The 26,864-nt window shown below is 31.2% G+C and overlaps 1 protein-coding gene across 1 annotated transcript; it reads left to right on the forward strand.

Moving 5' to 3' along the window:
• Positions 1 to 649: 649 nt before the first annotated feature.
• On the forward strand, positions 650 to 11,720 carry LOC111715934 (uncharacterized). The gene is made up of 14 exons (XM_023491344.1): positions 650 to 764; positions 1,174 to 1,245; positions 1,378 to 1,423; positions 2,240 to 2,357; positions 2,526 to 2,574; positions 3,834 to 3,934; positions 4,410 to 4,471; positions 4,993 to 5,042; positions 6,670 to 6,720; positions 8,677 to 8,765; positions 9,514 to 9,561; positions 10,331 to 10,439; positions 10,528 to 10,659; positions 11,262 to 11,720. Exons 1-14 carry the CDS (start codon positions 747 to 749, stop codon positions 11,463 to 11,465), a joined length of 1,149 nt encoding a protein of 382 aa, XP_023347112.1. The 5' UTR covers positions 650 to 746; the 3' UTR covers positions 11,466 to 11,720.
• Positions 11,721 to 26,864: the final 15,144 nt, after the last annotated feature.

Below are 26,864 nucleotides of genomic sequence, written 5' to 3' on the forward strand. Positions count from 1 at the left end.
GGGGGGGATATAGCATGCAAATTTAACAGCAAACTGAGACTTTCGATCCCAAGTTGACAGCGATTAAATCTAAATTTTCTGCTTTTCTCTTTATACTTTAGACAAAAACATGATTAAATTCTAATAGAAGAAACTGAATGCAGACCTGATTAATACAGAGTGATGAGAGCGTAGAAGTCTCCCAGCGGGAGAACTGATGTTATGTAAAAAAGATATAAAGGTATAAAGATATAAAGATGTAAAGATATAAAGGTATAAGGATATAAAGATACAAAAATAAAGATATAAAGATATAAAGATATAAAGATGTAAAGATATAAAGGTATAAGGATATAAAGATACAAAGATATAAAGATATAAAGATAAAGATATAAAGATATAAAGGTAGGAAGATATAAAAATATAAGGATATAAAAATATAAAGATAAGGGTATAAAGATAAAAGACATAAAGGTATAAAGATATAAAGATATAAAGATATAAAGATATAAAGATATAAATAAATCAGGTGAAATCATCGTTTAAAGGAATCCCCCCATTCAACTTTCACACGAGCACCCCTACCCCCTCTTCCCCACTCGGGCAGGTATGAAGATGACTAAGCAAATTATAATTTCAAGTGTAGTTTCTGATGTATAGTTGTATAAACTGTACACTTATTATTGTTTATAACTAGTATTTAAATTCTTTTATTGATAATGATGTAAATTAAATATAACTGCTTAAATTATTTTCCTAATTAGAAAATGTTGAGAATTCTGAAGGTATGGTCTTATTTTAACTTATTTCATCTTAATTCATCTTATTTCATCTTATTTCATCTTATTTCATCTTATTTCATCTTATTTCATCTTATTTCATCTTATTTCATCTTATTTCATCTTATTTCATCTTGTTTCATCTTATTTAATCTTATTTCATCTTATTTCTGTAAATATATTGTTGTAAAAACATTGTAATTTAGTTTAGACCTCTCTCGATTTATTACCGCCTGCCCTACCGAATGTTTTTTTTCATTTTTGTGAGAAATCGTAAAATAATTTAATTTACTCTGTATTAATTTTATAGATTTTGTTTCTTGTACTTGCAGTACATATTTCTAGATTTGGTTTGTTGTACATGCAGTACATATTTCTAAATTTGGTTTGTTGTATATGCAGTACATATTTCTAGATTTGGTTTGTTGTACATGCAGTACAAAGATGTTTGGGAGGAACCAGTGCAACTACAGATGTCAGAGAACAGGTAGAAAATTAAGAAATTATGAACGGTTTCCCAATTGATTTAACCTTATACCAATCTTGTTGATCTTGTTCCTCCTTGATTTAACCTTTTACCAATCTTGTAAATCTGGTTTGAAGTTTCAATATTTTTTAGGTATTCTACCAAGAGCTTGTGGAGCCAGCTAATATTCGATTTACAGGATTATAATTTCAAAACCAAAAATATGAACAACTTACGATCATAAAAAAAAACTTCTATGAAAGTTATGAATTGGGTGTTTATAGGTACTTTCCCAGTTACATTTTCCTAAGGGAGACTTCCCAAGTACGTGACAATTTTCCATGGGGCAACTTCCCAAATGTACATTTAGAGTTAGGTTAGGCCTTGTAAGTTTGGCAGGGTGCAACAGGGGACCGAGCCCTACGGCTATAATGGGGATAGGGCAGGGAATAGGAATAAAGGGAAGGGAAATGGCGCTGGTCTGGCATGAGAAAGCCGGTCGCACTGTTTTGCAGACAAATTCGGTATTACACACGCGCACACTCTTTTGGTACAGACACACAACATGACTACAGTCAAGCAAATTGCAGAACAATGTTGTCAATTTTAAGTGAGCTTGAATAACGAGTATTTTATTGTAAACTTTAATCAAATTATATTCTTTGAATAGAAATTTGGTATATAGTGCTGACTTAAATATGTAAATAAATTACTACATGTATATTAAACTTATTTTTAAGTAAACAATTAACAATAAACACACACTCTTTAAGTACAGACACACACACACAATAAGTGTCCGCCCCTTGGGATAGGGGGCCGAGCGCTGCGGCTAAGACAGCCATGAAATGTTACCGCTTGGGAATTTGTTCATTTGGGAAGTTGCTGCTTGGGAAAATGCCTTTCAAAAATACCTGACATCATTAATTGCACATGTAAAGCAACATATATGGAGAGCCACTCGAATTTTCGTCATTTCAGTCCCTTTAAGATTGATAAATTATATTGTAAATAGACGATTCTCATCTACACATGAGCGTGATCCTATCCAACATAAAACCTGAAAATGATGGGACTGTTCCCAAAATTCTCAAGAATTTACGTTTGTTCTCCAGATCCCTCCTAGAACACAGGTAGGTGTTTTTAAAAAAAATAATGTTTCTTAGATTTACTTTTTTATTTTTCAAGAAGATTTTCTAAATTAAATTTTTTTGTCGTTGAGTTTCTATTTTTAATATTCATTATCAAATATTTAGATTACATTATTTTTACATAATTTTTATAATTTTTACTTTTGTTAGTGAGGGTACACCACTTCATATTATGTTTATAACTGATGAAAAGTCCAAGGTAAGGGTTTACAGAAATTTTTAAAACATTTTTGCCATGGAACTTTTTTGTTTGATTTGTCAAAAATTGCAAACATTTTCAATTTTTATTTTAATCAGCAAATGTGGGACGTTTTTTTATTACCCATTACTCTTAGAATTTTGTTATCATGTAAATTTGTTTTGAAGTATTTGAGTAGACTTAAAGACAAAAGACCAAATGTATATCTGAAAACTTTAGAATTGTGGATATTGAAACCAATGCTTGATTTACACTTTTTATTAATCTCAAGATCAAAATCATCTTTAGTTTGCGTCCTGAAAAGTGTATAAATTTAGCGAATAGATTGGCGTATGCAGAATTCCGAACAGCCAATCAGAAGCCAGGAAATTTGAAATTTTACGCGCCATTTAACGAGAGAACTCTCCTTAGTCAGAATCTGAGGGATATCTTTAAAGAAAGAAAAAGAGTGGATTAAGCGGGGAATAAAAGTGTTCACATTGAATATTCAAATTAAGCGATCGGGATTAAGGGAATCCAATTCTAAAATTCTCAGCTCAAGCTGAAAACCGGTTTTTCAAAAGTTAAAGAGTGCATCCCTTATCTGTTATAGAAATTAATCTAAAGACTTAGTCTGGATTAGCAGAAAGAGAGGATCAAGCATCTCGATATCAACCTTTCTAAAGTTTTCAGCTCAGGCCATTTAATTCTTGCCTTTGTGGGTGACCATGTACTGGCGCGGAGTTGATTTAAAAGTGAAAAATAATAGGAGTTCAATTTTATACTGTTACAAAGATTTACCAGAATTTATATTTTTTTGTTGGTTGTTAATCTCAGGATCCAGCATTGATCTCCATCTAATGCAGCTCTACGGATTAACTTAATCTCGGGATCCCCTGGTGCAGAGTTAACTAAAACAAAGGGATCAAGCATTCCTCAAATTTAAATATGCCCATATTGGATATCAATATCAAGTTTTCAAGATTAACAATTTCCACACAAACATTCCGATCAGATGTTAAATTAATATAAATGAACCTCTTTATTTTAAACTTTTCACGATCCAATCATATTTTACGTCTAATTAAAGTAAATTGAACGAGAGATAAAAAATCTTAAAGGTTTTTTATCATAGCTCCTCTTATTGAGAAGCTACGAGGTCAGAATGTCACACCAGGGTTGTTGCATGAATTTAACCTACCCTTCTGTCTATTGTGTTAGTTAGTTAGTTATTTTGTATTTTATTGTAATTGTAGTTGTAATGTACTTTTTATACTCAGCCCCAGATTCAAAAAGTTGTCCACGAAGAAATAGGTCGTCATCTCTCATATCACGTGATCAACGCGTTATTTATTCTAACAAAAGACAGAAAATTTCCGAGGTAAACTGTTTCTAATTTTTAAAATATCGTTTTGTTTAGTCTTAGCCATTTTTAAGAACCTTTTTGCTAGTGTTTATTAAAGAATTGAGGCTTTGTCACAAACTCAAACTTAGATTATTTGAACAAAACGAAGTCATAATTTTAAATTTTTGATTGCAAAGATATAGGAATTAAAAAATCAGAGTTTTTGGGCCGATGTAATCCTGCCAGGTTACATAAAACGTGCTGGGCCGAATTTACACTAGGTAGTTCAGACTAGATAGTACGACTGAATGTATTAACAAGTACATGCTTGGATCGTGCTGCTTTTGCAGTGGTGCCGACAGAGACTCAATTCTTCCTCATTTATTTATTTAACTGAAATCTTAACATAGCAAAACATCTTAAACGATTGCTAAACTATCTCTTTCCTCATTAATGTTGATAATTCTTAGCAAATAGGACATCAGTAATATATTTTTTTCTTTTTGTTTAGATCTTTGAAAGTTGAATTCGTGAAACTAGAAGTTTTTTCAACAAAATACAAACAAGAAATAGGAATTTATCTTAATTTATTTTTTTTTCAATACAATACAATACAATACAATAGAATACAAAAACAATACAATGCAATACAATACAATGCAATACAATACAATACAATACAATACAATACAATGCAATGCAATACAATACAATACAATACAATGCAATACAATACAATACAATACACCTTTGATATTTAAAACTTTAAATGTAAGTAGATCAAATAGGCTAAGTTTGAAATATTATAGGTTTATGATAACGGGTTGCAAAGATAAATGGATTGCAAAATTTGGGTTTGTGGCGTGCAAAAAAAATCAATTAAAATTTAAAAAGAATATTGAAAATGTGCCAATTCAAATAGAAAATTTTACGAAATGTTAAATTAGCTGTACTGTACTGTACTGTACTGTACTGTACTGTACTGTACTGTACTGTACTGTACTGTACTGTACTGTACTGTACTGTACTGTACTGTACTGTACTGTACTGTAGAGAACAATTCAGTACATTAAAAGAAATTAAGGTGTATTTAGAGGACATGAGAACATATTTTGGAATCACAGGGGAGGATTATGAGGAAGTGGTAAGAACCGTTTTATTCTTAAAAATTTACAATATATATAATAAAACAAGACATTCGTTTTATGTTTCCTAAAGCCGGTCAAACTGCTGGACCGAAGGGCGGGAATTTGTTGAGGGAACCCTTCAGCTAGTGATTATTATAATCACACAGTGAGTATACATTAAACCTATTAGGCCGATGTCTCTTGTTGGATAGCACTTGGGTTTTATTTTATAAACGGACGAAAAACTGTTACTTTAAACTTAATTGTTGTTTAGGTACAGGTTGAGAAATAAATTAACTCTTATAATATCTAGACTTTTGAAAGGCTTTTTTTTTGTATCAGTTTAAAATGAATCAAAATTTGTTCTCTATGTCTTACCTATTCAAACACATTTTCATAAAAATTTCCACTCATATCACAGGTAACAAAAATATTAAATTTCCTCATATTAACCAACTTTGGAGACTTGCTTTGGAAATTTTTTTTGGAATTTCTCAAGGACAGGTTCTTGTGACTGATTCACTGGAAGCTCTCCAAAATTGATCCACAATTTCAGAGTCTTTTAGGGGATCAGATTTTTGTAATTTAGTTTTGAGAAATTCCGGAATTTTTTCCAAGAAATTATGAAGAATTTCTTAGGAAATTCCTTAGAAACGTTCAGGACTTGGTCACCAATTTTAAGAATTGTTTGAGGAACAGAGTTAGAGACTTTGTTTCAATAAATTTCTGAGAATTTCTCTGGATTTTTTTTCCGGAAATTCCGTAGAAATGCTTAGGACATGATCTTCAATTTAAAGGTGTCTTTGAGGTTCCCTTCTCTGTAACCTAATTTCGTTTCGAAAAATTATGAAATTTTTTCATTTTTTTTTTGACAATTCAGATGTACAGGGTTGCCCACAAAGGAATCGATGGGACTTTATAGATGATTGTAAGGAATTAGGATACCTTTTAGGCCAAAACTGGTTTATTTCTCTGCTTTCATCTAAAAAAATCTCCTGATTAGTAAATATGCTAAGAAAATATCAAGATATTCCTGAGGACATCTTGAGAAAATCTTAGGAATTATTCTCCAGAATTGATAATGAGAAATTTACTGGAATTGGTAACAAGAAACTCCTCAGAATTGTTTACGAGAATTTCCTTGCAAGGGGTTACTAGAAATTCCCTTGAATTTGATACAAGAAATTCTCTGGATTTGGTTCTGATAAATTCCCAGGAAACATCTCCAGCCGCAACCAAACCACTGCCACTGTCCTGGGTTCATCACAGGAATTTCTCAAAAGAGGACCTTTCTCTGGAAATTCTCGAGAATATCTCCAATTTCTGTCGACGTTTTCACCGGATTTTCCAGTGAAAGGTTCCTGGAAATTTCTGCGGATTTTTTGCAAAATTGTTATCTAGGATGAAACTTGTTAAATTAAAATAAGAATACTGAGCGCTTTTTATCATCTTGTATATATTCTAATTTTGTTTGTTTGTTTTTATAAGAATATTATCATAACTGGATGTTGGGACCCACACCCTGAACAATTAATTTAATCTGCTGTGTAAATATTTACGTTATGCATAGCTAGGACGAAAAATGTTATAAATTGCACAAAATTCAATGATTTTCATTTCTTTAATTGTATTTTTTATTTTCAGTATGAAGATGGTTCAAAAATGTTTTTCCGCCATCACACAAAATATAAGCAGGTTGGTGTAAGGCAGCGTGTCTTTTTGTTCAAGACAGACTTACAGGGACTGTGGGCGTAATTTTGAGGGGCCCTCCATGCAGAGATGACAAAGCCCGATTGTAACGGTATCCTTGAAACCTTAATCTGATCAAAAATGTGGATTCTTGATAATAAGAACGCGTTAACGATTTTAACTGTTCTTTTCAAGCAATTCCCGTTCCGATCCGTTCTTTTACCATTCTTTTCAATATTTTTAAGAACGTGTTCTAAGCATTTGTTTTTTTTCGGAACGATAGGATCGTTCTCGATTGTTCCGTTCGTTCTTGGGAAAGAACAATCGTTCCACCAGGAACACACCCAGCCCTACTCTAGGGTGATTAGAAACAACACTAAGCCTCAGATTTCTTTTTCTCCTTTTAGAATCTCTCCTTGATAATAACAGTGCCCTGGTTAATGAGAAACGGGTACAATCTGCAATAGATTGACCAAATTAATTTTATTTATAACCAAAAGAAATATAATATTGTACAAGCAAATGAAAAAAATGTACAAGATCGTTAATACAATGATAAAATCATTTTAGAGCTCATAATATATGAAAAGGGATAATCTTCAATAGCTTAAAACTCAGTTTAGTTTGAAAAATAACAAGCTCATTTCTCATGTAAAGCCGATCGGTTCAACCGCCCTGTTTACGCTATCGATCTCCGCTTCATGTACGGAGATCGGAATGGAAAATCGGAGCGATTTCATTCCTACGTCAGAATTCCTCAAGTCTGAAATCGGAATTCCGATTGAGAGAAATTTTCCAGCTGGGAGATAGCCTAATTAATACCTTAATGTGCCGTGAGCAAATCACAACAATATCTCTATATCAAATATCAAATCTAACTGACGAGAAATTGAGAATATAGTACAATTCTAACACATAGTTTACAGATCAAAAACTGGTTTCGTGACTGCACTGCAGACTCATTCCACCCCTCGACTTCAGGGGCTTCACATCTTTTGCATGAAGAGCTCAGGGGCAAGGGAATACAGAACGTGACAAAACTGTAGCGTAAAATTATTTGATGGTCTTACTTCCATCTGTTGCGTCTATAAGGAGAAAATTGTTAAAAACAACTAATAATACCGAAGAACATAGCGTCCATACAAATTCAGAAAGTTGCAATTTTTGACTCGGATTGTAAGAAAATCAATTTAATTCTAAAAATATAATTCAATTATTTACACATTATTGCGACACATTCATATATAGTTGATATATCAAAATATTCTTTATTTGTTTTATATATGATTCAATTTAAACAACGATTAGTTGACCGCTATGTGTCTCTGCTCTCCATGTTCTTTGGTATGATCGAGTAGTTTTCAACAATTTTCTCCCTATAGACGCAACGATAGAAGTAGATTAGTAGCAATCACCATCAAATATTTTTCGACGTAATCCTATACCCACTTTCATTTTTCGCGAACACTTCCTTTAAAGGGCGCACTTTAGAAATATTTTTTTATTTAATTTATTTTTCATTACAATACAAGGATCTATTAAATATCCCTGTATACAGTATTATCTAGGATCTATTATATATCCATGTACACAGTATTATCTAAGATCTATATTATATCCCTGTATACAGTATTATCTAGGATCTATATTATATCCCTTTATACAGTATTATCAAGGATCTATATTATATCCCTGTATACAGTATTATCTAGGATCTATTCTATATCCCAGTATACAGTATTATCTAGGATCTATTCTATATCCCTGTATACAGTATTATCTAGGATCTATTCTATATCCCTGTATACAGTATTATCTAGGATCTATATTATATCCCTGTATACAGTATTATCTAGGATCTATTCTATATCCCTGTATACAGTATTATCTAGGATCTATTCTATCCCTGTATACAGTATTATCTAGGATCTATTCTATATCCCTGTATACTGTATTATCTAGGATCTATTCTATATTGGACCTATGTATCATCTTGAGTTTCCTGATGAAATCAAGATTTTGATGGTGCTTGATGTAGATCTAGAATTCAAGTAGGTTTATACATTATCTTTAAATCAACAGACTGTTTAATATATTCAATAAATGATTCATACAGTTAAACCCTAAATTTTAAATACATCGAAAGAAATTATCAAATGTCGTATTCTTCACTTTCTGATAATGAATGTTTCAGATATTTAGTTTTTTAATTAAATGATTATATGGAGCTATTTAAAATTGTTCCCGCATATTCATGTCTATTTACCTATTTTTGCAAATATTAAGATTTACGTAGAACAGTATAAAACCCATTGAAAAAGTTTCAAGACGACATTTCATAAATTCTTTCGATGTATTTTATATTGAGGGTTTTACTGTAGAATGAACCATCGATATTCAAAGGTTGACAAATAAATCTACAGTGAAACCCTTAATAACGAATACATCGAAAGAATTCATCAAATGTCGTATTCTTCACTTTCTGATAATGGAATGTTGCAGATATTTAGTTTTTTAATTAAATGACTATATGAAACTCTTTAAAACTGTTCTGCATATTCATGGCTATTTATTCATTTTAGCAAATACTGAAAATTACGTAATATAGTATAACACTCATTGAAAAATTGTCAAGACGACATTTGATAAATTCTTCCGATGTATTCGTTATTAAGGGTTTCACTGTAGCAAAATTCATAATTAGACATTTATGAAAGCTCTACAATATGAGATTGCAACCATTTCAGAAATTAAATTTGTTTATTCCTTTCTTTGACTATAAAGTACATGTTTTTTCAGAATTGATCTTTTGGAATTGTGGAATGAACACAAAAACATGAAGAAAGGGTAAATTTATTTTAATACTTAATTATAATTCACTGGCTAAAGGGCCTGGCGTTGCCCGTGGAAAATTTTGTTTAGCCTATGACACCCCCCCGCCACCCATGAGTGTCCACAACAAATTTTATCCCAATCGGTTCAGCCGTTTGACCTGCTATACGTAACATATATATACGAATGTCTTGTTTTATTTTATAGATCAAAACGCCCAAAAGCGCTGTAATAATAAAGGAACAATGAATTTACATATAAAGAAGTTATTTAGTTTAAAACCGCAATTATTTACTTTGTATTAGGGTGTCAATGCAGTGTGTTTAAGCTTTGGCCTATTAAACATAATTTTTTTTACATAAAAGTACTTCCAGTATGGGGGGGGCATTTTTCGAAAACTTTAATTAGCTTTTTCACCGACTAAACTTTGTTTTATTGTTTATAAAAAGTTTCCAGGAGGTAATATACTAAGATTTTTTTTTAAAAGTTCAAACATTATTTTTCGTAATATATATTACGTATATATCTGCAATTTTATCGTTGAAAATGTGCAATTTATCCTATTTTTTTATAGACATATAAAATTATTTCTAATTTTTTTGAAATTCTTTGTAAGAGAAAGAGCACATTTTCAAATTTTTTAGTCCTTTTTTTGAAGGTTAAAACTACATTTTAGAGCAAAGTATTTCAACAAAGAACTCCCCCCCCCTCATTTATTGGTTTATTCCTACTTGTAGTACTTTTAGTACAAAAAAACTATGTTTAGACACCCTGTATTTTTCAGTGAAGTGATTGGAGTAGGTCCGGAACTGACAAGGTATTACAGAATACGAACAGAATTATTCATCCAGGAAAATCCAGGAACTCTTGTCGGTCAACCAGGGATATGGCAGGTACAAGAAACTGGTCACTTTCAATCATTAAAATCCGTTTTAATCAGCTTGCCGTCCATTTATTGTTTATTGTTTGTTTACTGTTCAGGGCTTCAACAGTGGGGTCGCACTGTACAACCTGGAGAATATCCGAGAAAGTCAGCTGTTTAATCAGCTGATTAATCCAGAGTTTTACAAAATGGTTACCGCCAAATATGTTCCAGGAGGATTAGGAGATCAGGTATTTGATAAGCTGATTCTTGATAAATCAGCTGATACTTAATTTTAAAAAATCAGCTGAAACTTGACCAATCAATTGATACTTGATAAATCAGCTGATGCTTGATAAATCAGCTGATACTTGATAAATTTTCTGATACAATTGATAAATCAGCTGATTCTTGATAAATTAGCTGATAATTGATAAATCAGCTGATGCATGAGTTTTATCTGATACTTGATAAACCAGCTGATTCTTGATAAATTAGCTAATGCATGAGTTTCAAATGATACTTGAAAAATCAGCTGATTCTTGATAAATCAGATGATACTTGATTATTCAGCTGAAACTTACCTAATCAACTATTATTTGATAATCAGCTGAGGTTTATAAAACACTGAGCTTTATAAATCAGCTGATACATGCCTAATTAGCTGATGCTTGATAAATCAGCTGATACTTGATAAATCAGCTGATACTTGATAAATCAGCTGATACTTGATAAATCAGCTGATGCTTGATTAATCAGCTGATACATGCCTAATCTGCTGATGCTTGATAAATCAGCTGATACTTGATTAATCAGCTATGAATAAAATCTGTTTGATGTTACATGTTTGAAGGATCTGTTCACAATGATGGGTTGGGAGTATCCTCATCTATTCTATAATCTACCATGTCAATATAATTACCAAACCTACCGTGATATTGACTCTACGCAGTCGAGTTTAGAACAAGATGTAAAGGAAGACGACCCTGAGTATAGAAATTGTAAAAGTCAGGGGAAAATAATCCATTTAAATGGACTTATTGGCCATGTCGACTAGAATTATGAGATTTTGGAATATTTGTAAAAATTTCATTTGAGTCTTTTTTTCAGTTAAGTAAGTGTTCTTTTACTTTAATATTAAAATGTGCAGTCCAATAAAAAACAAATAAAAAAGCAACGTTTTTTTCTGGGTGAACATAGGTTTTAAAATAAAAGATCTTTGTGATTTTAACCTTGATGTTTTGGGACACTGAAGTATTAAACCTTAATTTTTTTCTAAATAATTTTTTACATTTTGTTCCAAAATTAATGTTGTTAATTTATAAAAAAAAGTTTTTTCTTACCATGTCAACTTTTAGCAATAAAATTTCTCGAAGTAAACTTTAAAAACAGATTGGAACCCTTCAGACATTTTTCTTATGAGGATAAGTCCAAATTGTACAAAGTACAATTGTACAATTACGTACATTTACAATAATACAATTACAATTTTTGGTAGATAGATCAATATATAGACAGATAGAGATAGATATAGATATAGAGATAGAGATATGTAGAGATAGATAGAAAGATAGAGATAAATAGAAAGATAAAGATAGATAAATAGTTAGAGATATATAAATAGATAGAGATAGTTAGAGATAGATAGATAAAAGAATAAATAGACAGACAGATAGATATATAGATAGATAGATAGATTGATAGATAGATAGATAGATAGATAGATAGATAACTGGATAGAAGGAACGAATTTGGCAATGAAGAGTTTTGGACTGGATTTGGTTGAAAAGCAAAGTCATTAGTAAAATTTATATGAACAGAGACCTTGCAGGAATTCTACAGTCAACTTTTCTAGAAACATCTAGATTTTAGTTAAATATACTCAACAGAGACCATGGAGGTTGTTTTACCATTTGTGGAGAGAATACCACAATATTGAAACACCTCTTAATCTAAAATCTGACTTTTTTCATTACATTGGGGAGGATCCAGGGGCAACCCCCCCCCCCCTAATTGCGCTCAATTAATGGTCCATATGTATCTTTTTTTATTTATTTCATAACTTTTTAAATTACAAAGCATAAGAAAATGCATATGAAAATAAATAATTTATGAACCTGTCTAATCATCAGTATTCATCATTCTTTAAAATAAGCATGGTTTGTTATTAAGATATAATTTTTCTTATTCTACATGTTGATCAAAATAAACCAAATATATTTTGTTCAATGAATTGAAAACAAAAAGTAAAAACTGAATTATATTTGGATGCAACTCTGCGAGCACGTTGTTAAAAATTACGAATTACAAAAACTGTATTTTGAAGCTTTTATGTTTTTTTTTAAGACAATTTTGATATTTTATTTACTCTATTTATCTTATCATCTATTTTTCTCGGCCCATCTCTCATAAATAATTATATTTATCAAATGTGTTTTTATCTGATCGTATTACAAGATATGAGTAATGTGATTTTATGATAATTTAAAGAAATATTATTAAAAATATATTTTTCGAAACTATCTTTCTGAACAAAACAAAACATAGGGTAACTGAAATGGAATTATGAAATTTTCTTGTTTCATTTCTTTTATTCGTGAACTCTCCCTTTGGCAGGAGCAAAGGGGGGGGAGGTTTAAATTAAAATTTCCGTCTATGATCTTGTAGATTCCAAATATTTGAAAGACCCTCTGATTAAATTCACCTCTCTTCTCAATTCAATAAATTTTATATTTTCATATTTTACAATTTATTACTTCCTCCATCTGTAACTAGACATGGGCATCGTTTTTGTATACGAAGGAAATTTTTAAAAACAAATGAAAAGTTTTTGAACGATGGAAGGATGATTGTTGAACGAACAAACTGGATCGTTCTAAGAAATAAAAAAAAAAAAAATTTTAACTGAACGAAAGATTTTTTCAAACGAACTTGTTAAAAACGATAGTTTTTTATCAAACGAAGGATTTTGTTGAATAAACGATTTTACGAAATGAACGATATCACTGAATGGTTTAAATTAAAGATCGTAGGGTTAGAAAACGAACGAAATAGATGGAAAATAAAAGATTTAATTATAAAAACAAACGAAATTCAAGTTTTCTTGAACTGAAAAAAATGGATCGTAACGAACAATAAACAATACCCATCTTTATCTGTACCCAGCAGTATTGTGCGGAATGTCTGTCATGTAATTTACGATATAATATAAAATGCAAATTTAGGCCGGTACAGGGCACCCACCGATCAATCTAATAGTTATTATAATGTGTACATTAATGCAGTTACACCCTGTTTTACCCTATATAGGGTAATACAGGGTAAAATAAGTAAAAAGAAAAACTCTCATTCGTAATTTGTATTTTATTTTAAACTAATTTTCCCACATTGCATACAGTCAAACCAGACAATTGCGGAATATAGTCATCTTTCTTCTTCTTTTTCAGAATTTCTAATTTCAAATTGTTGAAACTGATATAACCATAAGCATCAATGATTAGGACACTTAAAAAATAAATGTTACAAACTAAAAATTTCAAAGCCACATTTCAAAATAGAAAGAAAAAGGATTACGACCATTGTTTTCTGGTTCTCACTGTATACTTTAAAGGGAATAATTATGCCAATTTTAAACCATCCGTTTTCATTTAAAATCAGTTAAAACTGTTTAATGACAAGGGCAAAACTTATCTGGTTGGCATTAATATTGTGTCACATTCGTTTAACCTAATTGGTTAGTACATGTTTTTTTCTTCATAAAATAACGTTTTTATAGTGTTTCATAATATCTTCATAATTAGTTTGTCTTGACATCTTACAAGAACTAATTTCTCCAATCCAGGTATTCATCCTAGGGATTTCTGGATCCACAATTTACTCCCATGGGTAGGGAATATGTAGTGTTTCATCCTGGATCCCAGTACTCCTTATAAATCCCTTTTTAATCTCTCTGGATATCTTTCAGGTTTACTAATGAATAGAGTTTGTCAAAGTTTACACTTTTAATGATAAGGTAAATCTGAACAAAGTTAATCCTGGTCAAATCTGCTTTTATTAGATTCTGGAAAACCGTTGTTAAGCTAGGGAGAGTATACAGGTTCTCTACCTGGCTATGATGGTTATGAGCATATCTCGTTCAGCTGCTCCAGTTCAGGATCTATCTGAACAGCTTCTTAGACTTAAGTATCTCGCCTAGCCATCTCTCAACAACAGCTTCCACATTTACTGATGGTTCGTTTTCTGCTTCTACTGTAATCCTAACTGCTACTTTAGCTGCTCCTTCAGTCCGGGTTTGCTTCCTCTGCATTCTCAGCCGCTTCCCGTTCTACCTTAGCTGCTCCCGGAGTCTCTGCTTCTTTAGCTGCTTCTGTAATCTGAGATTTTCTACTGCATTCTCAGCTGCAAACTTCGCCATGGACTTACAACAGGTCTGTGAAGAGCTGTTAGTCAGGATCATCTTCTGCTCCTGGAGTCATAGCTGCTCAGGATTACAATCAAGATTGGGTCATTGCATAAAGTAATCGTAATCATAGGTCTGGCTGAATCTCCTAGCTGCTCAGGATTACAATCAAGATTGGTTCCTTGCATAAAGTAATCTGTAATCATATGTCTGGCTGAATCTTCTAGCTGCTCAGGATTACAATCAAGATTGGATCATTGCATAAAGTAATCGTAATCATAGGTCTGGCTGAATCTTCTAGCTACTCAGGATTACAAGCAAGATTGGATAATTGCATAAAGTAATCGTAATCATAGGTTTAGCTGGATCTACTAGCTGCTCCAGATTACCAGCAAGGGTAATCTGGAGTTATACTTTAAATATTACAATAATTGTACAGAGGAAATCAGCAACAGATTTATTTTTTCTTCATTTTGTAAAGCTTTTAAAAAATCCATTTTTTTATTCCGCTACTTTTATTTATATCTTTTCTTTTTTCCTGTTAGTTGAAATATTTGTCTGTAAATTTTGTTTGTTAGTTTCTAATCCTTTTTTGTAATCGATTTCTTTAATTTTCTTCATTCAGATAGTTCTTTGATTTATTTTAAATCTTCATTTATCATTTATCATTTATCATCATCTATATCTCTTAAACCCTATATTGTTAATAATTTTTGATAACGCTTTTTCATAATCTTTAATTTCTGTTTCTTTCTTTTATCTTTTTTATCTAGCTAACTCATCAAATAGTAAATTGAATTTTATTCGTCTATTATACAGTTAAACCCTAAATAAGCCATACATCGAAAGAATTCATCAAATGTCGTATTCTTCACTTTCTCATAATGGAATGTTGCAGATATTTAGTTTTTTTAATTAAGTGATTATACAGAGCTCTTTAAAACTGTTCCCGCATATTCATGGATTTTTATTTAATTTCGCAAATACTGAGATTTACGTAGAATAGTATAAAACCCATTAAAAAAGTGTCAAGACGACATTTGATATATTCTTTCAATGTATGGCTTTATTAGAGTTTAGCTGTATCTTTAATCTATTTATAGCTTTTTTTTTCTCATCTAAATCTTGTATCTTGTTTTTCTTGAATCTGAATCTTGGAAATGTTTTTCTATTTTTAAAAAACCTTGATTAAACTTTTCGAGAATGAGTTGCAGAGAGTTTCTAAAGTAACTGGAATCTGATATTTGAGTGTCGAAATATTTAACTTTTCATATTTACATAAAATTGACTTTTCCAACTCTGTTATTTTACATATAGATGTATTTCAGATCAAACTAGGGTTTCCAGCGAAAAGGAAAAATCGCTTTGCGACAATTTCGCTTTAAGTTGTGTCACGAAAAAATGCGGAATTTTCGCAAAATAAAAAATGCGAAAATTTCGCGAAAAAATAATGCGAAAATTTCGCGATAAATAATGCGAAAATTTCGCGAATAATAATATAAAGCGAAAATTCGAGCAAAAAATACGGTTGTACATATGTATTCTGGACGGACAGACAGAAAATTAAAAAGATAGCTAGAGAAAACAAATTCTCTTTAAAAACATTTTTTTTAAGTAAAGGAAGAAAAATAATTTACATGACATAATAAAACTTCAAATATTGAGAAATTCATTGTTGCAGCTATAAAACTCATGGTTTTTGCGAAAATATTTTCGCCTTTCGCATTTTTGTGAAATAATATTTTCGGGAAAAAAATTTTGAAAAGCCTAGATCAAACCAGATCTATCGGGAGTTAAAAAAGAAAAGACCACTTCAACTGAAATTCAAAAAACGGTTTAAAAAAATATATATCATAGCTTTTCTTAAAATTTTGTTGCCGAAATACTCGAGTTACTGCCTCGTAGCCAAGCAGCTATTGTTAATGTTTATGTCAATGTTAATGGCAATGTCACAGGTTAATGACAATGTCACATGTTAATGGCAATGTCACATGTTAATGGCAATGTCACATGTTAATGTCAATGTAACATGTTAATTGCAATGTCACATGTTAATGGCAATGTCACATGTTAATGGCAATGTCCCATGTTAATGGCAATGTCAATGTTAATGGTAATGTCTGCACATGTTAATTTCAATGGCAGTGTTAATATAAATAAATGTCAAAGTCTATACCGGGATACAGTTGGCAAAAACAAATGATATTTTGAAATGAAATGACAAAATAGGTTATCAGCTGTAAATTGTAAAATTGTATTTTAAGAGATATTTAATTTTCTGCTATTTGAAAGGAACTGCACAAATTCAAACCATGGATCATGTAAATGAATATGCACTGCAGTCCACATACAATTTTGAGGTCTTACGAATACTTGAAAGAAGAGACATCAATCTATAGCATATTATTTGCTTTCTATGTTACTTTCATCTCAGCTGCTGCCATCATTTGGAAATAACTTTAAAATCCATAATCTATCGGTCTGGCCACCCGGCCCCAACGGTCGGCAACCCTAAACCCCACTAATCACGAGGATTTTTTTTCGATAGGTTTTGCCTATATTTTTTTCAGAGTCAAAAATTGGCAAAGTATCTCAATAATTTTTAAAGTTGATATAAAAAGAAGCTTTTATCTATATATTTCTATATGAAAAAAAAATTATAAGTTTTTACTGATATATATTTCTGTATATGTATATACTTTGCTTGTCTGTCTGTTTGTTTGTATCCAATAAACACCTTTTGATAATTTTGAAAAGCTACGATTCTTTTTAATAAAATCCGCGAATTTTTTTGTTTTTCTTTTACAATGTATACAAAGAGAACATGTTCACAACTGAAATAAAAATGGGCGCACACTCATACCCGTGTTCCGTACACCCTGAAGTCCACTTTACAATATTCCGGACACCCTGTAGTCCACTCTACAATATTCCGTACACCCTGTAGTCCACTCTACAATATTCCGTACACCCAGTAGTCCACTTTACAATATTCCGTACACCCTGTAGTCCACTCTACAGTATTACGTACACCCTGTAGTCCACTCTACAGTATTCCGTACACCCTGTAGTCTACTCTACAGTATTCCTTACACCCTGTAGTCCACTCTACAATATTCCGGACTCCCTGTAGTCCATGTCTACAATTAACTATCCTATTCTATGTTTTGTTAAATTAATGTGTTTAACTGGTTGAGTCTGAGCCAACATGAGCTTGAATGAACCCCGTGTATTGAGCCAAATCTTCAAATAATGCCTCACAGACAAGGAGTATGGAATACAATGGAGAAGGGATCGACCATATATGATTACACTTGCAAAATAGACGGTACTCAATTTGAAAAATAGTTTTTTACAGGTAGACTTTTTATTTTTTAAATGTTTGTTTTGGTGTTATACCAAAATAAATAAAACCGATTTTCTTTTATCAAAAATACATTTAAAAAATAAAAAAACGACAATTAACAAATATCTTTTCCCAGTATAGTACTGTCTGTTTAGTGAGAAACATCATATGATTAGGCGGACCGGGTCAACTCCTCCTACACTTTAGTCCATACTCCTTGCTCACAGATATAGAACTAGAGCTAGAACTCCTTTCAATACTTTCTTAATTCACAATTCTGATTTCTTTCAAACTTTATCCTTTCCGTTCCTTTCTTACTGGAATAGGAAGATGCAGGGTTACCTACAAAAGATGACACTTTAATGACGACCTCAAATTCGTTAAATATAAAAATCTATGTTTAATTTTTGGTTCTTCCAAAATAGTTGTCCTTGATGGAAAATTTTTTCTTTAATGGAAAAAGTTGTCTTTAATGGAAAAAATGGTCTTTAAATGGGAAAAGTTTTCTTTAAATGGAAAAAGTTGTCTTTAATGAAAAAAGTTGTCTTTAAACGGAAAAAGTTGTCTTTGGATGGAAAAAGTTGTCTTTATTGGAAAAAATTGTCTTTAAATGGAAAAATTTGTCTTTAAATGGAAAAAGATGTCTCTCAGGGAAAGAGTTGTCTTTAAATGGAAAAAGCTGTTTTTACATGGCAAAAGTTGTATTTAAATGGAAATAGTTTTCTTTAAATGGAAAAATTTGTCTTTAAAATGAAAAAGATGTCTCTAATGAAAAAAGTTGTCTTTAAATGGAAAAAGCTGTTTTTACATGGCAAAAGTTGTCTTTAAATGGAAATAGTTTTCTTTAAATGGAAAAAGTTGTATTTAAATTGAAAAAGTTGTCTTAAAGTAGAAAAATTTGTTTTTAATGAAAAAATTTGTCTTTAATGGAAAAAGTTGTCTTTAATGGAAAAAGTTGTAATCAAAGAGAAGATTCTCGACTTGACTTTCATGTTTATGATTACTCATACTATTTAACAGCTTGATATAAATCAAACTGAAATTGAAAGTCGTCTTCATAGTATTGATATAATCGCCTACCAATGTACATAACCTTTGTTTTGAGTCTGAACCCGTAGTAATTAAATGCTTGTGAGGACATGAAGGGACTGATTGCGCAATTTCAAGAGAACATCTTCTATGCAAAGATGACAATGCTCGATTTACAACAGTGCCATTGAAACCTTAAAGGGACTGTAAAGGAAAATGAAATGGGATATAGGATGAAACCTGAAAATCTCTTTAATACTAAAAATTTTATACACACGACAGGAACATCAGATTGAACTCTTATAGGTCTCAATCAACTCCTGAGATTCTCAGGTTTCAGCCTATACCCCCTTTCATTTTTCCTTTAATCTGATCAAAAATTATCGTTGTTTCGAGTGTGAACCAGAAGTAATGAAATATTTATGAGGAGTGAATATTTGACGAAAATAAATTTAATACACATAAAACATCTTCCAAACATATTTAATTCTTTACCTGAACAAACTAAGCGTAAACGCTTACTCACATCACATTACTTTCCAAAAATATCATCACATTGTATTTTTTTTTATTTTGATTTAATTTATTAAAATAGTTTTTATCACACTTTTGTGTATCTTTAATCTTTAATTAGAATCAGTCCTTTTAAGAATCGAAGTTAATCTCCTCTGAATTAATATTTTTCCTTGCAGTAAGAAAAACCAGCGAGTTAGTGTTTTTTTATCGAAATGAAGTATTATTAAACCCTCTTTTTAATTTAAGAATGTTAAACTTTTTCCAAATTTCAAAACTCACTGCCGGGTGTGTGTCTTTTTTCATTAAATCAGAAGTTTGCCATTTTTTTAGAAAATACCACTTTATTATTTGTAATACCATGTTTTCTGAGTCAGTAACTTTTAAATGTATGAAAAAGGTTTAACTCATTCTCTCTTCATCGTTCTCAAATCTGATTGTTTGATCTACTAATGGGCCTTAGAGAAAAAGTTTTTTTTTCATATGTGAGAATTGACTAATATTGAATAAACTGCTGTTTTAGTTTATTATATAGAACAAATATTTAAACTTTCAGAGCTGAAAACTTTAAAATGGTGGACATCGAGATTAATGCTAGATCTCCTGGTTTTACTAAACCCAAAATTATGCTAATACGCATTATTCCATATTCAAGAAAGAAGTTTAAAATTCATCCAATCAGCGTGTTAAGTTTAGATACACTCTTTAGCTTTGAAAAACCGGTTTTTAGTTTTATCGCATTTTTGGTGTTGATGGTGTCATATCAATTGAACTAATGATCGATGGAACGAACGTAAGTTTTGGATTAATGTTTATTAAGACTAACGTTCAAAATTACTATAATCCTCAAATGTGATAACATTTGTTTTTTAATAAATTCACATTAACATGAAGAGCTGACTTCAGATGAATCGGATATTAGTCCAATCGATATAGTATCATATCTGTAATTGTTATCAATAGTAACTTTTATACAGAAGGGGTAACCAAAGAGATATGATTAAGAAGAAAATCAAAAGTGTGTCCATTGGATAATCAGATTAAGTAATCGGGATTAAGGATATCACATTCTAAAGTTTTCAGCTCTGAGCACATTAATATTTGATGGGGATATATTTCACAGTGATCAATTGACTTCTTTTAAAACCAGACTGCCCTAAAAGGGAGTGACCGGCTATGTAAGGTAGTTGAACTGAGGACGCAGTGTTGTGGAAAACTTCTTTAGGATTCATTTGAGACATATTTCACTTTTTAGAAGTCTGTAAAACCTGAGTTTGAGCGCAAATTCGACGTTCAAAACTCCTGATTTGGGGGTGGATACGCTTTCAGAATTAGTTTTTTTTTAAATTATTAATTAACGACGACATAAAATGTAAAAATATTCTACAATAAACTACAGACGCCATGTTTAGGAACATTTTGACTCAGGATTTACAGATCTTTAAAAAGTGAAATATGCCTCAAATGAATCCTAAAGAAGTTTTCGACAACACTGCATACTCAGTTCAACTACCTTACAAAGCCGGTCACTCCCTTTAAATTGTTACAACGCCTTTGCCTTTTAGATCACCTTCCTTGCTCATTTGAAGGTGTTTGTCCATTTTATATCAAACTTTTAAGAAGTAATCGGCAACATTTTTATTGATTGTTTCAAGAGAGCTTGTAACCTTCGCCACACTGATGATATGACAAAGCAGTGATACAAATCTTTGCAATGATTAAATTATTGATTAAATTATTTCATTGTCTCAAAACCCCCCCCCCCCAGCAGGAATAGGGTTAAAATATCAAAGGTTTTTAAACAATAAGGTTACAAAGATATAGGCATTCGGTGAGTAATCAGTTACTTTGAATCACCTAACTTTAAAAAAAACCAATTTTTTTTTCTTTTTTTATTACAGACTAGCTGAAAAGCCCGACGTTGTCCGTGGAATTTTGAAAATAAGAATTCTGAAGATGATTTTTTAGCCTATGTCGACCCCAGGGTACCCAGGCTCCCTCAAAAAAATTAGCAAAATGGTCCAGTCGTTTGGCCAGCTATAGCTAAAATATATATAAATATATAAACAAAGAGCTCAATTACATATAAAGATTACAAAATTATTGCAATGTATGCTTTTTCTAAGTCAAAGCTAAATATTTGGAATGCATTTAATATAAACTATATAAGGCGAAGCGGGACAGTACACCAAATGAATCAACACCTTCTAGAGATTATAGTAATGGGTACAGTTGTTATTCGAATATGCTCCTCTGTTTTAAATAAGAGGCATAGAGAATAGAATATATAGAGAGGAATTTACTAGAAAAAAGTGTAAAACGGCCATTTTGTTGTACTATTTCCATACTGCAGGTGTACTTCACATATTTATGCTATATAACCTGTTGGGCCCTGGAATATCATTTTATAGAAAATCTAAAATTATTGTTAAAAGAAAACCAAATTATGAAATAGGCTGGTTTCATAATTGACCAATGATCATTTCACATAGACTCTATGCCTTCCACTTTACAAACGATGATTTTCCGTTATAACTATAAATCAAATGATATTTTTATTCACCTAATTTATTATAAAGTTTATTTAACAGTTTAAAAAATTCGAAATTGAAATGGATAGTCTAGGGAACATACTGTATTAATGTACTCTACTGCATATAATTTGTGATCATTTACATGATTTGTACACTTTGAACTCCCTTTCAGGCTGAAAGGGACTGAAAAAATTCATACCGAGAGATTCTTTTAATTCCTCTCTATATATTCTATTCTCTTTGATAAGAGGTCTCTTGAAATTATTGATACAGACCCTTTACAAAAGCCAACATATCTAGAAAAAAAGATCTGACTTGAGATATTGCCTCTGGTGAAGCTTGTTTGATGTTACCGGTAGAGATTGGCACGATCCTTTGTTAAAAAAAAATCGTTCTTTCAGTAAAAACTGTCGTTTTTTCAAAAACTTTCGAAAAATTTGTTTATTCAGTTAAAAAACGATAGTTTTTCAAGTTCGTTCAAACAATTTTAAATTGCTTTTGTTTTTTATCATTTGTTTTATAAAACTATAGTTTTTAAATTTTTCTGTGCAATCCGACATGGATCATCCATCATCCATCGTTCGTTTTTTTCTGAACTGACAAACTTTTGTTCGTACAAAAAGTGTTGCTCGTTAAAAAATTTTGTTCTTTCAACAAATTTAGTTCGTTCACAAAAATTGCGTTCGTTCTCAAAACTGATGCCTATTCTGAAGTTTGCCAGGGCTTTATTTTGAATTTTGAAATTTTGGAATCTTATTATTGAACTTGTTTTGTTTGTTCTTCTTTCAAGAAGTTAGAAACAAGATAAATGGAAGCGTCAGTTTTTCATAGTTATTTTTTTTATTTTAACAATATTATTAAATAATTAACAGATGCAAATATTTTGACATTTCTATAATGGAAGCATGATAAATAAGAAGAAAAAGATGACGAAGAATACTTTATAACCCAAATTCTATAAAGGACTAAAAATATTTTTTTTAAATCGTTATAATTATTTTAATTGCTTAACAGTGCGTGTTAACTTAACATACATAAATCAATCAATCTCCTCTTTCTTTATCTTTAACTTTCTTATTAGTATATTTCGCAATCTAATGTTTGAAATATAAATGGTTTGGATCATCATACACGGATTATAGGTAATAAAGGTTTGATTCATGGATCAAGTAAACAACAGCCTGCGAGCAGACAACTCATATGTGTACCTCCACGAAATCTTGAAAGAAGAGACATCTATAGCATATCATTTGCTTTCCATATTCCTTTCTCTCCAGCTGCTGCCATCTAGTTTTTCCTAAGAAATCATATAATTTTCTAAAATGTGATGGATTTGCAAAGCCAACTTAAAAATGTCATTGAAAGATAAATGAAATGCTTAGCACATCACATATATTTAGTTCTTATATGATTGTCTTTAATTTTATGAGACTAGCTAAATGGGCCCAACGATTTTTCTTAGCCTATAACACCCCCTGGCCTTGGCCATCCATGAGTGTCCACAAAAACTGTCAGCCCATTCAGGGAACATACTGTATTAATGTACTCTACTGCATACCATCTTTCATTATCATATTTACTCTTTAAACCCAACCTAAACACTCCTTCAAAAACTAAATATTTCTTCCCCCTACTTCCATTTTAAGTACTTGCACCCCCCTTCATTACTTATTATTCTCCATACCTCTACCCAAACTCCCCCTCCCATCCTTCTTTTCGCCCTATATATCGTCCAATAGGGAAAGTGTATATGTTTGCTATCTAGTTACCCCCCTTCCTCTCCTTCCCCCTTTCCCCTTCCCAAGGTGACGCTGAACACAGACAAAACAGACTACTTATAGTTGATAAACCAGAGCTGGAAACTTTTCTTCTCAAATACTTCATTAAACAAACAGAAACTTATACATTTATAAGATTATAAAGTTCACCCTCTATATTTTCAGATTTAAGATAACAAACGTGATTATTAAATATTACATGAAAGAAGAACGAGAGATAAAACTTTTATTAAATCAGCAAAAATTATGGATTTATTAATTTACATTGTGGCTTGGTCAGCCTTTTTTTTCTAGATAAGATTGCGAACTGATGATTATATATCCAATAAAAGAAAAACAAAAGAAAAAACTTTAAAAAATCAGCAAGAATTATGGATAAGGGCATAAATGCATAAAATGCGTTGAATTCCAATAAGTTCCGATCACTTGATAATAATATCCATTGATCGGGAACTTTTTATTTAAGGGTCCATAAAAAAACTATACCTTTCCATATCTTTATTTTAGGTATTCCTCCCCAGATCAAAGCTTCCTTCAACCCCTGACTGGGTACGATATAATGTGGTATATCGAATAAAGATTTAATAAATCTGCATGATCGAGATCAAGCATTGAACTTGATATTCACAAAACAAAAGTTCCCAGCTAAGACCTAAAGCCTTATGATTAGGGTTTCCACGAAACAATTAATTTTCTGGTTTTGCACGAAATGACTTGTTTTGCACGAAATTTTGCATAATTTTCGTATCAATACGAAACCAGTTGTGCACGAAATTGCGCATTCATTTGATATAAATATTTTTTTTGCACAAAATTTTGCATTAATACGAAATTTAAGTCCGAATTTTTTCAGGATATTTGCATAAATGCAGGTCATTTTTGCATTTAATTTTGCAATGCCCATGAATACAAAAAAATTTTATTTTTGTACAGCAGTATTGTGCATGAAAACAAAAATAAAAATATCTAACCCTGCTCGTCCCTAAGTTCTGACCGAAGTGAATATGATTATGATTAATTAATTTGTGAGTAACTCAGATAATACTTGAGATTACTAGAATTGAGAAATCTGTTAACAAGAGGGTTTTTTTTAAATATGAAAACTAACTATGGAATTCTCAAATATGAAACTAACCATGGAATCTATAAATATGAAAACTAACCATGGAATCTACAAATATGAAAACTAACCATGGAATCTACAAATATGAAAACTAACCATAGAATCCCCAAATATGAAAACCAACCATGGAATCTACAAATATGAAAACCAACCATGGAATCTACAAATATGAAAACCAACCATGGAATCTACAAATATGAAAACTAACCATGGAATCCCATAATATGAAAACCAACCACGGAATCTACAAATATGAAAACTAACCATGAAATCCCATAATATAAAAACTAACCATGGAATCCCATAATATGAAAACCAACCATGGAATCTACAAATATGAAAACCAACCATGAAATCTAAAAATATGAAAACTAACCATGGAATCTATAAATATGGAAACTAACCATGGAATCTACAAATATGAAAACTAACCATGGAATCTACAAATATGAAAACTAACCATGGAATCTACAAATATGAAAACCAACCATGGAGTCTACAAATATGAAAACCAACCATGGAATCTACAAATTTGAAAACCAATCATGGAACCCACAAATATGAAAACTCACCATGGAATCTACAAATATGAAAACCAACCATGGAATCTACAAATATGAAAACTAACCATGGAATCCCATAATATGAAAACTAACCATGGAATCCCACAATATGAAAACCAACCATGGAATCTACAAATATGAAACCAAGCATGGAATCTACAAATATGAAAACTAACCATGGAATCCCATAATATTAAAACCAACCATGGAATCTACAAATATGAAAACTAACCAAGGAATCCCATAATATGAAAACCAACCATGGAACCCCATAATATGAAAACTAATCATGGAATCCCAAAATATGAAAACCAAACATGGAATCTACAAAAATGAAAACCAACCATGGAATCTACAAATATGAAAACCAACAATGGAACCTCAAAATATGAAAACCATTCATGGAATCCCATAATATGAAAACCAACCATGGAATCTACAAGTATGAAAACCAATCACGGAATCTACAAATATGAAAACCATTCATGGAATATACAAATACTAGCCTTAGAGGGCGCTTCGCGCCCATCTTCTAAATTAATTGTGAACATGTTCTCTTTGAGTACATCGTAAAACAAAACAAAAATAATTCGCGGATTTTCACAAAAAATTTCGTGGATTTTCAAAATTTTCAAAAATTTAATGAAGATCGAATTTTGATGGAGAAAAATATTTGAAATTTAAATCATTCATAAACCTTCCCTGTGGTCACGTGATGTCCCACAAAAAATTTGGGCCCGATCTTTTCAGCCGTTTTGACGTTTATTGGATACAAACAAACAGACAGACAAACAGACAGACAAGCCAAATTTATATAGATGAAAACAAATCACAAAATCCCAAAATATGAAAACCAACCATGGAACCCGCAAATATAAAAACCAACCATGGAATATACAAATATGAAAACTAACCATGTAATCCCAAAATATGAAAACCATCCATGGAATCCCAAAATATCAAAACCAACCATGGAATCCAAAATATGAAAACCAAACATGGAATACCTAATATTTTTGTTAAGAAAAATGATTTCATTCTTTTTTTCTGATTTCTTAAATTAATATCTACGCATATGCAGACCCCCCCCCCAAAAAAAACTTGGGAGTTTTGTTCAGCGATACTCTCTGAACACTCCTGTATGCCGTGTTCATTAGCGCCTGATCCAATC

Source organism: Eurytemora carolleeae, unplaced genomic scaffold (genome assembly GCF_000591075.1).
Source record: "Eurytemora carolleeae unplaced genomic scaffold, Eaff_2.0 scaffold1908, whole genome shotgun sequence".
Taxonomy (NCBI): domain Eukaryota; kingdom Metazoa; phylum Arthropoda; class Copepoda; order Calanoida; family Temoridae; genus Eurytemora; species Eurytemora carolleeae.